The 13,506-nt window shown below is 35.9% G+C and overlaps 1 protein-coding gene across 4 annotated transcripts in view; it reads left to right on the top strand.

Annotated features, from left to right (window-relative positions):
- gpp (DOT1 like histone lysine methyltransferase grappa) overlaps nucleotides 1–13,506 on the top strand; it is a 140,856-nt gene that overhangs the window by 52,479 nt on the left and 74,871 nt on the right. For 3 of the 4 annotated variants that reach the window (XM_081742310.1, XM_081742311.1, XM_081742313.1), the window contains exon 7: nucleotides 10,493–10,760. In XM_081742310.1, the coding sequence (XP_081598436.1) occupies nucleotides 10,493–10,760 (268 nt within the window). Of the gene's footprint in view, nucleotides 1–996; nucleotides 1,213–10,492; nucleotides 10,761–13,506 lie in introns of those variants that run through there. The other variant, XM_081742312.1, reaches the window with a different exon arrangement.

Raw genomic sequence — 13,506 nt, 5'->3', positions numbered from 1 at the left:
CCCTCTGAGTTGACTGGGACTTGAAGCCTGATCTTGTACTCGCAAATCAGGTGATCAGCAAATTGAGTACCAGCGACATGGTCAATTTTCCTTTTTTGATGCTTGGCCGGTTTCAGATCTCCACTAGTCCAGTAGACAGATATTTTTGTTATTCCATCATGGTGTAAATATAATTATTTCAGTAATTTTATATACACTACAGGTTAGATCATCCTCAAGCAAAGTATCTACCGTTGATGGAATTAATCTGGAAATTACGGTTGGTTAGCTGTTTTTAGTGTTACATTTCTTAAGCTACAAGAAAAAGTGTTCCTGTCACTGATAATTCAATTGGTAGAAGGTCTGACCAAGTGGGGGACCTGGGTTCGGGTCCACGGCAGTCCAGGGATCATTCTCTTCTACGTGATACAGTCGTTGTTCTATACACATACCTATTAATACTGAATGCAAATATAACAATTAGAAATATATATTGAGATTGGTCTATTAGTACGGAATTACTGCGAAATAACCTTTATAATGTGGGTATTGTGATTTTATTAGCATTTAGCGCACATTAATAAAGATACAGAGATATGCATCCTGTTCTAACTGGTTTCATGTGAAAAGATAGAGAAAAAAGTTCTGCGAATGGTTGAAGGTTTGGGCTCGTATTGGTGAGACCTATCGATTTTGTTTCTATATGAGAATGTGTTACTTTTCCCGTCTTATGTGTTTCTTAGAAGAACGTATATATAAAATTTGTGTAAATAATTTCACATTCCCAAGGTCTAAACTTATTTTGTCAACGTATAAAATTTAATATTTGTTGTAATTTAAGAAAAAGGGAATTACCAAATGCCGATGATTGAGGAACTGTTTATAGTAATTGTCGGCCTAATGGTTCCTTCAAGCATCACTAGATGGCTGCTGAGATGCGATATACCGGAATATCGATCGGTTGAGAGAGACTTGTCTAAGATGAAACAGTTCACAAACATTCCGCTAGACAGCTCGCACGTACGCATTACGTACTGTTGCAATTAAACGTACTGCGTAATTTGTTTGGCAGATAAAACGTGAACAATTTTTTGTGCTTTAAGTGATTGACCCGTCACTTACTCTAGTTCGGACGTTATATTGAACATTGATCATACATTAGGACCTTGACTTCTTTGTGCGCTGTAAATAACTTGGAAGATAAAATGGAGGGTTTACAAACCGGTCTCGCAGGTAATATTTACCTTGAGAATTCTGTAAATATGTTAATTTTAACTGGTGGTATGTGTCAAGAGATATCAGAAATGATTGTTCTCGAGTTCATGTGAAATGAATCGAAGTAAGTACGAGATGGCATGCATTATTTTGTTTCGTTTCGTGTAAGGAATTTTGACAGACCCTCCTTATTCTCCCTACGCATTCTTAAGATTAAATGGCGTCTTGAAAGGTACGTCAAGCAGCAGGGATAGGGCTAACAGGCAGGAAGATGGCTTATTTACAAAGCTTGTCATTATTAAAAAAAAACAAATTGTGAAGATCAACGCTGGCCAAAAGCAAAACATGCTTAAATAAACGCACTATGTTCAACGACCTTGGTTAACACATTTCATGTGAAAGGAATAAGCGAGTGAGGAATCGAAGTGAATTCCATAAATTGTCTGTGTCAATGAACATTGTTTTTCTTGATTGTTATACATGTATTTGTTTTCCACAGATAATCTTTGGTTTACTGCCCACTTTAATGTGAAGATAATAACTTGGAAGCTATACTGACCTTGATCTTGCTTGATATTGGACTGATTAATATTGTTCAGTTAGTCGTTAAATATAATTAAAATTATTGTGACTGCCAAAACTAAATGAATTAAGAAGCGAAAATATTTTGGAACCTTCTACTATATAGGCTTTTTATCTTATTATAGAACTAAATAATAGTTGCTCTTATTATAGTACTTGCTCTCACTTATACATTCTAAAGACTATATCGTACTTTTGAAACGAGCCACCCAGAATGTAATAGAACAAGATACAGTTTTAGTGATCGTTGAAGTACTTCAATAGGATCTTGAATACTTAAAATAAATCCTCTTAAAACCAAGGGAGATTAGCTTCAACCATCATATATATTATGATGAAAATTTTAAATATATTTTGTCGTTATTTTATATGTTCAAATTGACGCTCTGTCAACAAGAGAATTATACAAATATGCGTATTGTTTTCGTTATACATGTAATCTACTTTCAAAACAATGTTGCTTTTTTCGGCGCCTTTGTGTTTTGGACCCAACATTGTATAGAACTACAATATTGCTGCACAATGGCAATGCGTGCAGTCATTGTTTCCTTTGATTTTTTTTTTTCCGTCTTACAATAACTTACTTTACTAGCGACTTTATATTCACACAACTACCAACCCAAGATTGAAGATGTAGTGTTTCGTGGCAAAGAAACAACTTCAAATGCATTTGAAGTTCTTTAATTATATTAGCGAATTCTCACATTTAATAGGTATACTTGCACGAAGTTATTTTGTTCCGTAACCCATCGAAAAATATGGAAACCTGAGAGGGCCAGCGAGCGAAGGCAGGGAAGTAGTACATGGTAGGGCAAGGCATGATGAAAAAAATTAGTGGACGAAAACCAAGTCGAGGTGAAAAAGGTCATCGAACATTGAAGACAATTGACACAAGAAGCTGTAGAGCTAATACGGTACAACTGAATGCCTAATTAATTGGCATTTGGAACGACTTATTCCGACGTTCATAGACCAACAAGAGTTGCATAAACTCAACATCCGATTGGGTTGCGATTTTGAAATCTTTTATCATTACCCGTCCTTGTTATCAACAGCAGACTGGATACAGTGGACCATGTTACTATCTTCCAGTCTTGAGTGGTCCAGTCTTTATGTTCTCTGGACCATATTTTCGATCTTAAGCTTGGCGCTGATAAGAGATAGCACACTGCGTCATCACGAAATTTAAGTGGCAAAAAAGTTGAATCCACTAATTAGAGGAGTGGTCGTTTAAGTGCCAAACGTCATGGGATACCTACTTAATGTGTGGGACGTTCTCAAGCTCGGCGAGGTGGATCAGTTCGACGTGACAGGGACACAAGTCAGTGGTCGTTTGCTGGAGCCATTCAGCTTCGATTATCATTCACAACTCGATGGTGGTCGCAGATGAGGGATTCTGGGCATGAGTGGCCCGTTCAAAGATATACACATGTGCTGAATATGATTGATGTCCAGAGGTCTTGGGGGCCATTATCAGGTGTTAGGTCAGAATGTTCCTCGAACCAATCGCACACCTTTGTGGCTCGGTGATATGGTGCGTCGTCATTTTGGAAAATTCCTTTGTTGGCATTAACTACGACGTCCTTAAACGGCTGGAGATTTTCATCAAGAAGACGAACATAGTGGTAGTGTGTGAAATGTCCTGTTCAAGCGGACCGGAGGACTCAAATGTCAGTCTGCGGCTACGGCACTTCATGGGGACCAAATTGCGCTGACTGATCTCTGAGACACATTGCTGGGGCCTCCTGCATTGATTCGTACTGGCAGTTCATGCATTGTTGCATGTCGTTTACCTAAACGAGTCTACTTATACGTTGGCGGTCCCGGTTATTAAGTACACATGATCAACCTGTGAGTTGTCCCTGCTGGGTTATAATACCTCCAGTACGGTGCTCACGCTCCATCGTTGACACTGGGGAGCGAGAAAAGTTCCGGATGATGATGAAAACTATCATCCCTCGCTCAAACGCCGGTAATTTCCGTCGGGGTGCCGCACCACGATACACGACATTTCACTACATTCACAAAAGCCCAGTTGACAACTGTAAAACTACTTCGCGCCGTTCGACCGGTTTTCCATTATGTTCCCGTGACGTCAACGAGTTCTATGCAGTTATCCCATGACTTCTAGCACTTACAAGTGTATGTACATATAAAATGCATATACCGATCAATTATTGAATTAAGATTACATTACATAATGTAGATATGTAGAAAATAACGAAGAAATATAATTAAAACTTTCATCATAACCTGTTCTATACAAAAATTATCCTTAACTACAACAATAGTCAGTTTTGGAGACACCTTATTGATTAATTGTATTTCTAAATTTCTTATAAAATTCTGAATTATGTGATACATTTCACAAGATTGAGAATTAACTTGAAACCAATGGCAGTGATATTGAATAATTTTTCGAGGGGCGCAGGATTTTTAAAAACTAGATTAAAAAAAAAAAAAAAAAAAAAAAAAAACCGTAGGAGATGAAATATGTTTTGACTGGCGGTATAAGGGATTTGACCCTTGTTGCATGTCCCTCTGCTTTTAGTTGTGATTGGTTTATTTATTTATTTATTTATTTATTTGAAAAAAATTAAACAGCAGTTAATATCATAAGCAACATTCAAACAGTAACACATTACAGGATTCCTACTGGTCAGGGGAATCATGGAAGACTCAGGGAAAATCGTGCAAGTCAGGGAGACTCAGGAAAAAAGACTGGAAATCAGTGAAAGTCAGGGAAATTTTATAAAATATATTTTTTCTTACATTAATTGTACACCAATTTCAGCTTAGCCATCCATTAATGATCACAGAATTGAACGTTGCTTAGATTTTTATGGGTGATAAGTGGAATGTACGTATGAGCAATTTATTATTATTTGTCTCTATAGAATAAATGTTCTCATATAAAAATATTCACCGTTATTTATTCCTTATTTATATGTCAACGTCATCCGGCACCTGTCATGAAAGTCAGGGAATTTCCTGTCAAAGATCAGGGAGAAGTCAGGGAAATCGATTTCTCCAAATCCGTAGAAACCCTGCATAAACACAAGCGTCTAAAAACATTTTACTGCAGTCACGTTAATCATTCATTTGAATAGTTTGTTAGGAGGCCCTGGGTTCGTTCTCTGACTAGTTTTTCGTGCTTTTCCTCGGTCCCTTCAGAAAATTCGCCAGATCTTCAGTTTTTAATTTCTCATTCCGAACTATGTGTATGACTAGGTGAAAACCCTGTTCGATAATTTAGAGGTAAATATATTTTAAATAGGGTGCAGCGTTTAAGTGTAAATCATCCACTAATAGCGAGTGGCATTGAAACTAAAATGCAGTTTTTTTTTTATGTATAAATTAGCTAACTGATCTTTATAATTGAGAGTAGATAATGTGCTAGAGGAATAAATTACTGTATAGAAACAAGAGACCACAATGGAATCCTGTATCCTATCCTCCTGCGCCCCGTAGTTTTTAAAGTATTGTGAATTATTTTGCCAAATTGTAATATACAACTGTTTTCTAAAATACTTTGGCAATACTAAGAATGGATGTCGGACTAAGTGATATACTTAAGAGAGTGTCTATGTGGATTCGCTTTTTTAAATACATTTTTTTAAAAAATAACTGAAAAGCAAATCAATATCAAAATTTGGACTTCGTAGCGGTGTAGTACGTAGAGTACCACAACCCAACGGTGATAATTTGATCGCTAGCAGAATTAGAAATTATAGTAAGATAAATCATCACAACCGCTACATACTTAAATCGTTTCTACCTACTATCTTCTTCGCTTAACTTGGCTGTTGTAAATAATGTCAAAACGGTGTGGTGTCAACTTAAAGTTTCGGTGATTTCAGCGTCTCAGGCATCAAGTCATGGTGGTGAAACTATGTAAATAGTGATTGTCACTACCTTTAAGATACTGCTTACCACTGGATAAGTTGACCATACCATTCAACGGATAAAGATAGTGACAGTTTTGTTTCACAGTAACTGTATGTACTAGACCACTAGCAATCCCAAGTTTTGATAGTTACGTTTGGTTTTCCGTAATTTTGAAAAATGTAAGGCCATAAAGAAGGTTGAGTATACATCGACGCCCTCTCTTAAATTATTGGGAATGACTAGACATTAAATCATGTTCAGTGGTAATTAGCATACTCTTCGGAGTTGTAATGTATTCAGTGAAATATTCACAATATTGGCAGTTATTTTCTCCACAATATTGGATGAATTTAAGAATAGCATTAACGTTTTTATAATGTTAATTTCTAGTGCCTACAGAATTTTACAATTGAAAGAATTGAGCTCCCTCCTGGCTATGTGGTTAGCATAATGAACTTCAGTAGTAAGACCCAGGTTCAATTCCCTTTAGATCATGTAGTTTGGATCCTGCGTTAAGTGGTAGGTCCATGTCTCATGTAGCACCGGTGGTGAGATAAGTTTGTAACTCCAAATCAACCACTAAATTTAAGAGACCAATATTTTTCCTTCTTGATGGGCGAAAATACCAAAGTTGATAATGTTACATTGAAACAACCAGAAATAACATTGTTAATAATTAATTAAAAAAGATCAACCTGCAAATAAATGTTATTTTGACGTGGCTACAGTATTTTAAAAATAAGTTCTCAGGGTAATAATTAATTTAGATACGAAAATTTATTAATGTATCTTGAGCGTTCTTTTTATTGTGGAAGAATAGTTTATATTGATTTGAAATCTGTGCAGGAAAAGAATTAGAAAAAAAAACAAAAAGATGGAAGTTCGAAAAGTAAGGTGCCTCGTTGACAAAGATTTATTCAGGGGTTTGATACAGGATATCGTCAGATAGTTCACCAACAGAGTTTATGAACAATACTGAACTTTCGAACAAGTGTACTGCAGGTTTAAAAGATGTTTTTACTAGTTCATTTCACATTTTCCTCATTATTCATTGATAAAAAATATTCCAGGCAGGGGAGAAGTTAATAATTTGATAGAATTATTTTCTAACATACAAACGAAATGGAAGTTTTACGTCCCATGATTATGCCGACTAGGCTAAAGGAGACAATGATAATAAGTGAATGAAATGGTAGAATGAAGAGTGGGAGGAAATGGGGGAATGAAGAGTGGGAGGAAATGGGAGAACCCACGCATACAGTGTTTGTCCACCAGGAAGCTCACTTGACGCGAACTGAGCTCAAACCAATGCACCAGAAGTGAACGCTCTACCAATGAACCACCGTGGACCCCATTCTAACACATACAAAGTAATATTAGTTAAGAACTTCTCGGTAATTATTATTGAGTAGTTATTCGTCTAAGTCAATGTCAAATAACAATTAGCGACCTTATATGAAACGCTTTATTATTACTAATTTTATCCTAGTCGAGAATAATTTAAGGTGAGTTTAAAGAACCGCTAATCACCAGTAAATGGCAGACGTTTTCCCTATCTTTTCCATGTATTTTGGTAGGAAGCCGTAATATGCGCAGCAATTCAGTAAAAATCAAGAGAGAGATGTCGAAATTTCGTCCCAAAACAAATACTAATTGAATCAGAATAATCCATCCTTTTTTTTGTAATATTTTGTTTCATTGTTGAGAGAATTTGATTATTGGGAACAAGTGTCTCAAAAGTAAAATTAAATTGGGTCAACAATAAAGATGAAAAAAAAAAAAAAAAGAACCTGCACTGATTATTTGTGATAATTATTTTAATTTGTTTTTGGGCTAATTTTCTAAATCCGTTACTTGACTTTCACTTAACTGTTATAACAGGGCTCATAGCGAGTCACTTTTTTTAACTAAAAGTTACTTTTTTTTTTTTTTCAAATTTGTCACTAAAAATTACTTTTTGGAAGGTAAAAGGACTTTTTCGTGTGATTTATGTTTTGCATTGGCAGTTTTCTAAGAAAAAGTATTACAAAAATAAATGGAAAAAGGCAGAAACTTGTTACTCATTACTCTTCTGAAAGCTTCAGTATTTGCTGCCACATGTGAAACAGTCAGCTTTATTCTCATTTCAGCTTTTATTCTTTCTAAAACACAGTGGATGGTTGGTGGATGCTTAAGCTCTCAAGGTGGGGTTGAGAACCATTCTGTGTCTATTCTTTCTTCTATCATAATAATCTTTTGTTTTCTCTCGTAATAGTTAACGCTACGTTCAACGTTGTGTGTGTCTGTGTGGTTCATCATATTCGTCTTGTGTTATGCTTCTTGTATGTTCTTCTTAAGAGTAGGTGATGAATTTGAATATTAAATGGCTTTGAGAACTCTCAATGCTAAGTTAAATATAATATCTGGGAAGAAGAAATTCGGAAATACGCCAGAACTGGTTCCACGTACTCATAAACTTCTTACATCTGCTAAGTCTGCTTACCATAACTACAAAGCATACTTAGTAAAGCTAAGAAAGGAGGAAGCTCAAAAAGAAGAAGAAAAGAAGCAAAGATGAAACAAAACAACAAACAAGGAGAGAGGTGATTGAGAAATTGACAAAGGAAAAATTGATGAGATTTTGGTCACTTTTTGTGTGCTTTTGGTCACTTTCCAACTATTTACAAGAGACCAGACCACTATAAGCCCTGTTATAAGTATTGTTGCTCACTGCAAAATTATTAAGAAGATAGGGGAAGCATGTATTCTGATAGGCACCTTAGAAACATATTGAATAATAAGAAACATCTTGAAGATATTGATGATGATCACTAAGTTATTTTCATTGTATTGGGACGCCGTAGTCTAGTGGTTAGAGCGTTGGATTCATGTCCGCGTGATTCCGGTTTCGATTCCCGGCTGGTGCTTCCCAATTTTCGACGTTCACCTAGCGTCGTGAGGCAAATTGGGAAGTCACGTGAAAACAAAATGTGACGGCCACTAGGTCCAGAAAGCACCTGATGCGTCTGACCACGTGCTCGCCGCTAGACTGGACGTAGTTGAACCGGTCGCTAGCAGAGGGCGCTGGAGCAGGCTTAGACCCACAAAATCCGCTATACGCCAAGTAGTTTGGTTTCGTTTTGATAGTACTAGTGAATTATTTTTTGCGAAATCGTGCTGTTTTCCGTTGATTTCTGAAACTTTAAAATTTAACGAGAGTTAGTACATTGCAATAGATTGGTGGTGGTTTGATTGTTTTTTGTGAACATTGTAGCTATATGACATGGTACCAACTAGTGCTGTTAAAATTAATCGAATATTCATTATTCGTTATCCGAATAATTACATATTCGAATTTTAATACCACTAGTACCCACTGTTCAAAGTAGGATCCGAACCAGGTTTGTGTCAGGCAAATACTGCCACTGGGAAACCCTGGACCGCACGCACTGAAATCACGTGCGCTAGTCACTTGGCCACGAAGGAGCACAATTAGTAATATAAGTAGGATGACTAATCAGGTAGGAAGATAGCCGATCAAGGTGTAGGTGGAGATTTATAACAATGAGGGTGCCAGTACATATGAGTGGGAGTGGTCCTGTATTCGCGGAAGATGCCGTGGAAGACGTTCTACTGATGCCATATACGGTCAGTGGTACTTAATAACTTGTAAAAATAATGTTTCATAGAGGATAAGTATAAAAGGATGAATGTCAATTTCCAAAATAACCCTTTTGGAAACTATCAAAAATACGAAAAAACTAATTGGGGAAACAACCTAATTAAGTTTAATTGCAAAAAACTTGATACTAAAAAAACAAGTTTCCAGATGACTATTTTTTGGAGACTGTCATCCATTTGAGAGGTTGAAGTTTTTACAAAATGTTTTAGATCAATTGTGTAGGAAAGAAAGCTTAAAATACACGGTAACAAGACTTTACTTTTCTTATTCCCGTTGTTGTACATCCGTAGATAACTACACACACACAGTTGCGCATTGAAACTCGAACCTAACAGAAATCAATGCATATCATAAGTCTTAGGTTCCGTTACTACCAGTATACGTTAAATATGTCTTAATTAAGAGCGTGCATTTGGTATACCCGTTAGTTATCAAAACATTATGCAATAAGTTAATGGCTGAGTTGAGAAATTTTCCTCAGAACTACGATTGCGTAATGTTATATTTATGTTAGTGTGCTTACCTTCAGATTGTCGCTTTGTGTGTTCTATTCCAGGTTGATCCAGACTTATAAAATACTGTAAAATGTATGACATATTATTGAAATTTCATTATTGTTTATATTTTTGTATTTTAAAAAAATCTTGAAATACTTCATATTCTTTAATGAGATTTTGACGCGCACTTCGGGAATGTACTTAACGATCGACATTTTTGGAATTTCTTGAAATAACATTTCATACAGAAGATTTAATTACGGTATAACAGAATGTTTTTTAATAAATAAAATAGCACTATATTTCTTTTGAAGCTCTATATTCCACGTTAGTAAATAGCATAGTTTGTTAGAGAGTAGAATAATTATTTTGTTATAGTGTTGCGTACGAGAAAGAAAGAATGTAGAGCTATGAAAGGAAGTCCAGTATATATGCATTCACAAGTAATAGTGTGATTCATGTATGTATCACTCACTCTTTTTGTTCGTAACGTCAATAATGAATAATTGAAATACCAATACTTAATATGTAGCTTTTCACATACTGTATAATTAATACAGTAAAGATTTTTTTAATGTTTGGTTTATTGTAATACAATGGAAAAATTATTGTGCTTTATTTTTGTTTTTTATCGAGTGAGATTATAATAAAGTGTTCTTTTCTGCTTTAGAGCATGAATTTTCATTTCAAGAAATGGATGAAGTGGTATGGAAAGAAATACGGAACGTATAAGCTAATTAAAGGTGACTTCTTGACAGAGGAGCACCGGGAGAAAATCACCTCAGCCACAATTGTGTTCGTGAATAATTTTGCTTTTGGTCCAACTGTTGATCATATGTTAAAGGAGCGATTTGCGGATCTTAAGGATGGAGCTCGAATAGTATCTTCAAAGTCATTTTGTCCGTTGAACTTTAGGATAACAGATAGGAATTTGAGTGGTAAGTAGAAAAGTACAGTATTTATTAAGCAGTTCACAAACCACTATAAGATTTATTTAAAACTAGAGGAAACACAACATTGTTCTGTAATAGAATACTATAGGAGTGGAGAAATAGCAATCTGAATGATTTGACGTTACATCACCAGTATTCCTTATTTTGTTAAGGACATAATCATCGAGTATGTTCCATTATGCGTTGTCATGGCTGCAGTAGTATTTTCTAATAACTAGTGATGTATTGCGTAGTAGTACCGAACGAATCACGCTTTCTTTTAAGGGGAAGAATTTACACCCTTATCTACCAGGTTGTCCGAAAAGTTCTGCACCATACAAGGAGGAAAATGAAACACGAATATCAGGAACAAAGACAAACCTTTTTCAGCAAAGTACAGTACAAGCCATCATGTTCGAAAATCTTCACCCATCTTTGGGACAACAGTTCAGTTTGATGACGATACCATGGCAGGTTTAGAATTAAAAAATTCGCGACAGGCAGCATGCATCTCATCATATGAATTGAATTGCCGAGCACACAAGAAATGTGAGAGAGAGCGAAACAAACCATAATCTGCGAGTGCAAGATTTTTTTTTTTTATAACAAAGTCTGGCAAATTGTCACTGCGCAGGGCCTGCGCCTCTGTCAGCTCATGGGGACTTTGTCGGGGCTGTTTATTGATGTACTCCATGTCATGCAATCGACGATTTAGTGTCGATTTGGGCGCCTCAATAACTTGCTAACACACGTGTACTAGATTATGGTTCAGCACTCACAGCATCTTGTAGAGGGCCGTTAACGTCCATCGGAGGTTTACCCTTGTGGGGCTTGTCCCCGAGGCTTAAATCACCCGAAGTATGTGTTGAACCAATGGGAAGCTGTCGATCCATCCAGTAGTGCTTTGTTTTCTACACGACCAATTTCCTCAGCTGCAGCTTTTGCAGTTTTTATAAACATCGCAGCACAGCTCGAATTGCACTTTGGTCATCGCTCATGTTGCCCTTTTTGACTTCCCAGGAACACTCGCTACACACGCAATACTTGCATTCACTTGATCCCACGAATCTCTCCTCTACGCTTGCCAACAGTTTTCACTGGTGGCGCCACCTATCCCTAAGTTTCACCTCATGCAAGTCAGTGTGCTGATGGTACAGGACTTCTAGGACAGCCTGGTATGATTCACAATATCAACTTAAGGAGTAGGTATAAATGAAAAGACTCAAGGAAACGCTGCCAAGTTTTAAAAGAAAGGGAACAGAATCACAAAACACAAATGCAAATTGTGTCGAATGGTAGAAGTCTGCTTTCACTCGCTTCGATAATAATGCAGAAATTTTCATAATGTGCTTTTTCTTATTTGTCAATCAGTAAAAGACGGGAGAAATATTTTTAAAATCTTGGACATTCTTCTGCCTTGCATAATTATTTCTTTCGATGTTGAAGATATTTTACCTGTACTTAAAGAAAAGATAGCAGATTGCTTTAAGCTCTAATCGTGTTTTCATGTGACATTTGTAAAACTTGAATTGCATGTCTGGATGTAAACTGAATTCTCAATCGTGCTGAAAATTTGTAAACGTTCGAACGTCTGTAGCTGCCTTTGAATTTATGATCTCTGTACAAAATACGTACGGCTTACCACCTTTTATGCAATACTGTATTTCTGCCGTGAATAAAGCAAAAGCAGAGTGGTGGTTTGTAACACAAAGAAGATTACTGTCATAACAACACTTCAAAAAGTATTAACATAGAATTCATCTCGTTGGTCATCTGTGAATTGTCAATTCAGCCTTAATGCCGTCGTATCGATCTGTTTTTCAGTATCAACTGGAATGAATTGTACGACTTTATCAGAGGTGATTACTTTTCCAGTCACTAAATCCCAATCTAACCTCTTTAGCAACAATAAGAGTGAATGATGAATAGGGCATACCTCAAGTGTTTGAGATCATGTATACAGACATTAATTATATTTGTAAAACAGGAAAATTCCAAATGAATTGTGGAACAAAAATTCACCTTTGCCACAGTTTTACGTGCAAATAATTACCACGTATTGAACCTCACTTTCTCTTATAATTAGTAAGAATACTTATGGAACGTCAACTGCACACATTTACTGCGAGTGTTAGGTTAGTTAGGGCATTGAGAATGTCTCCTGCAAATAATAATAATAAAAAAAATGTTCTTGTGGTAGCCAGATTTTCATCTGAACGTAGTTAAGAGAATTACGGCTGTAACCAGTTTCTTATTTAAGTAGAAGCTATATTGGGGTAAACCTTAATTTGTGATATCACTATTTTATTATATTGAAATATAAGTATAAAATTGTTAGATAAGTATTTATATCATCGTAAGGAGTTTTCAGTACTTTTTTTTTTTTTTAATTTGGTAACGTATAAAATATTCCAAACTAAATATTCTTATTCTTCCATTTTGTCGGTAAGAGTTGCAGAATAGGACAGAAGAAGCCATTTATTCATCATCCTGTAATATTCTTTTTTCCTAATATTCTCTATGAAAACTGCTTCAACTTTGTATTTTTTATTCAGTCTTTTTAACCAAACTCTGGTTGATACCTGAAGTATATTTTTGTTTTTAATTATATTTTTCTTTCACTATTAGGAACGTTTTCGTTTATTTTGCTGCTTCTTGGAGATAGTACACAGTAATTTGATTAAATTTGACATAACCAGTTTTCATGGTTTGGGCTGGAGAACGCGATGCCGTACTTGTCTGTTGTCTCTGG

This window comes from Thermobia domestica, chromosome 16 (genome assembly GCF_964235325.1).
Source record: "Thermobia domestica chromosome 16, izTheDome1.hap1.1, whole genome shotgun sequence".
Lineage (NCBI taxonomy): Eukaryota > Metazoa > Arthropoda > Insecta > Zygentoma > Lepismatidae > Thermobia > Thermobia domestica.
Note: the sequence above shows the minus strand (reverse complement) of the source record. Positions and strands in the feature narration are given on the sequence as shown.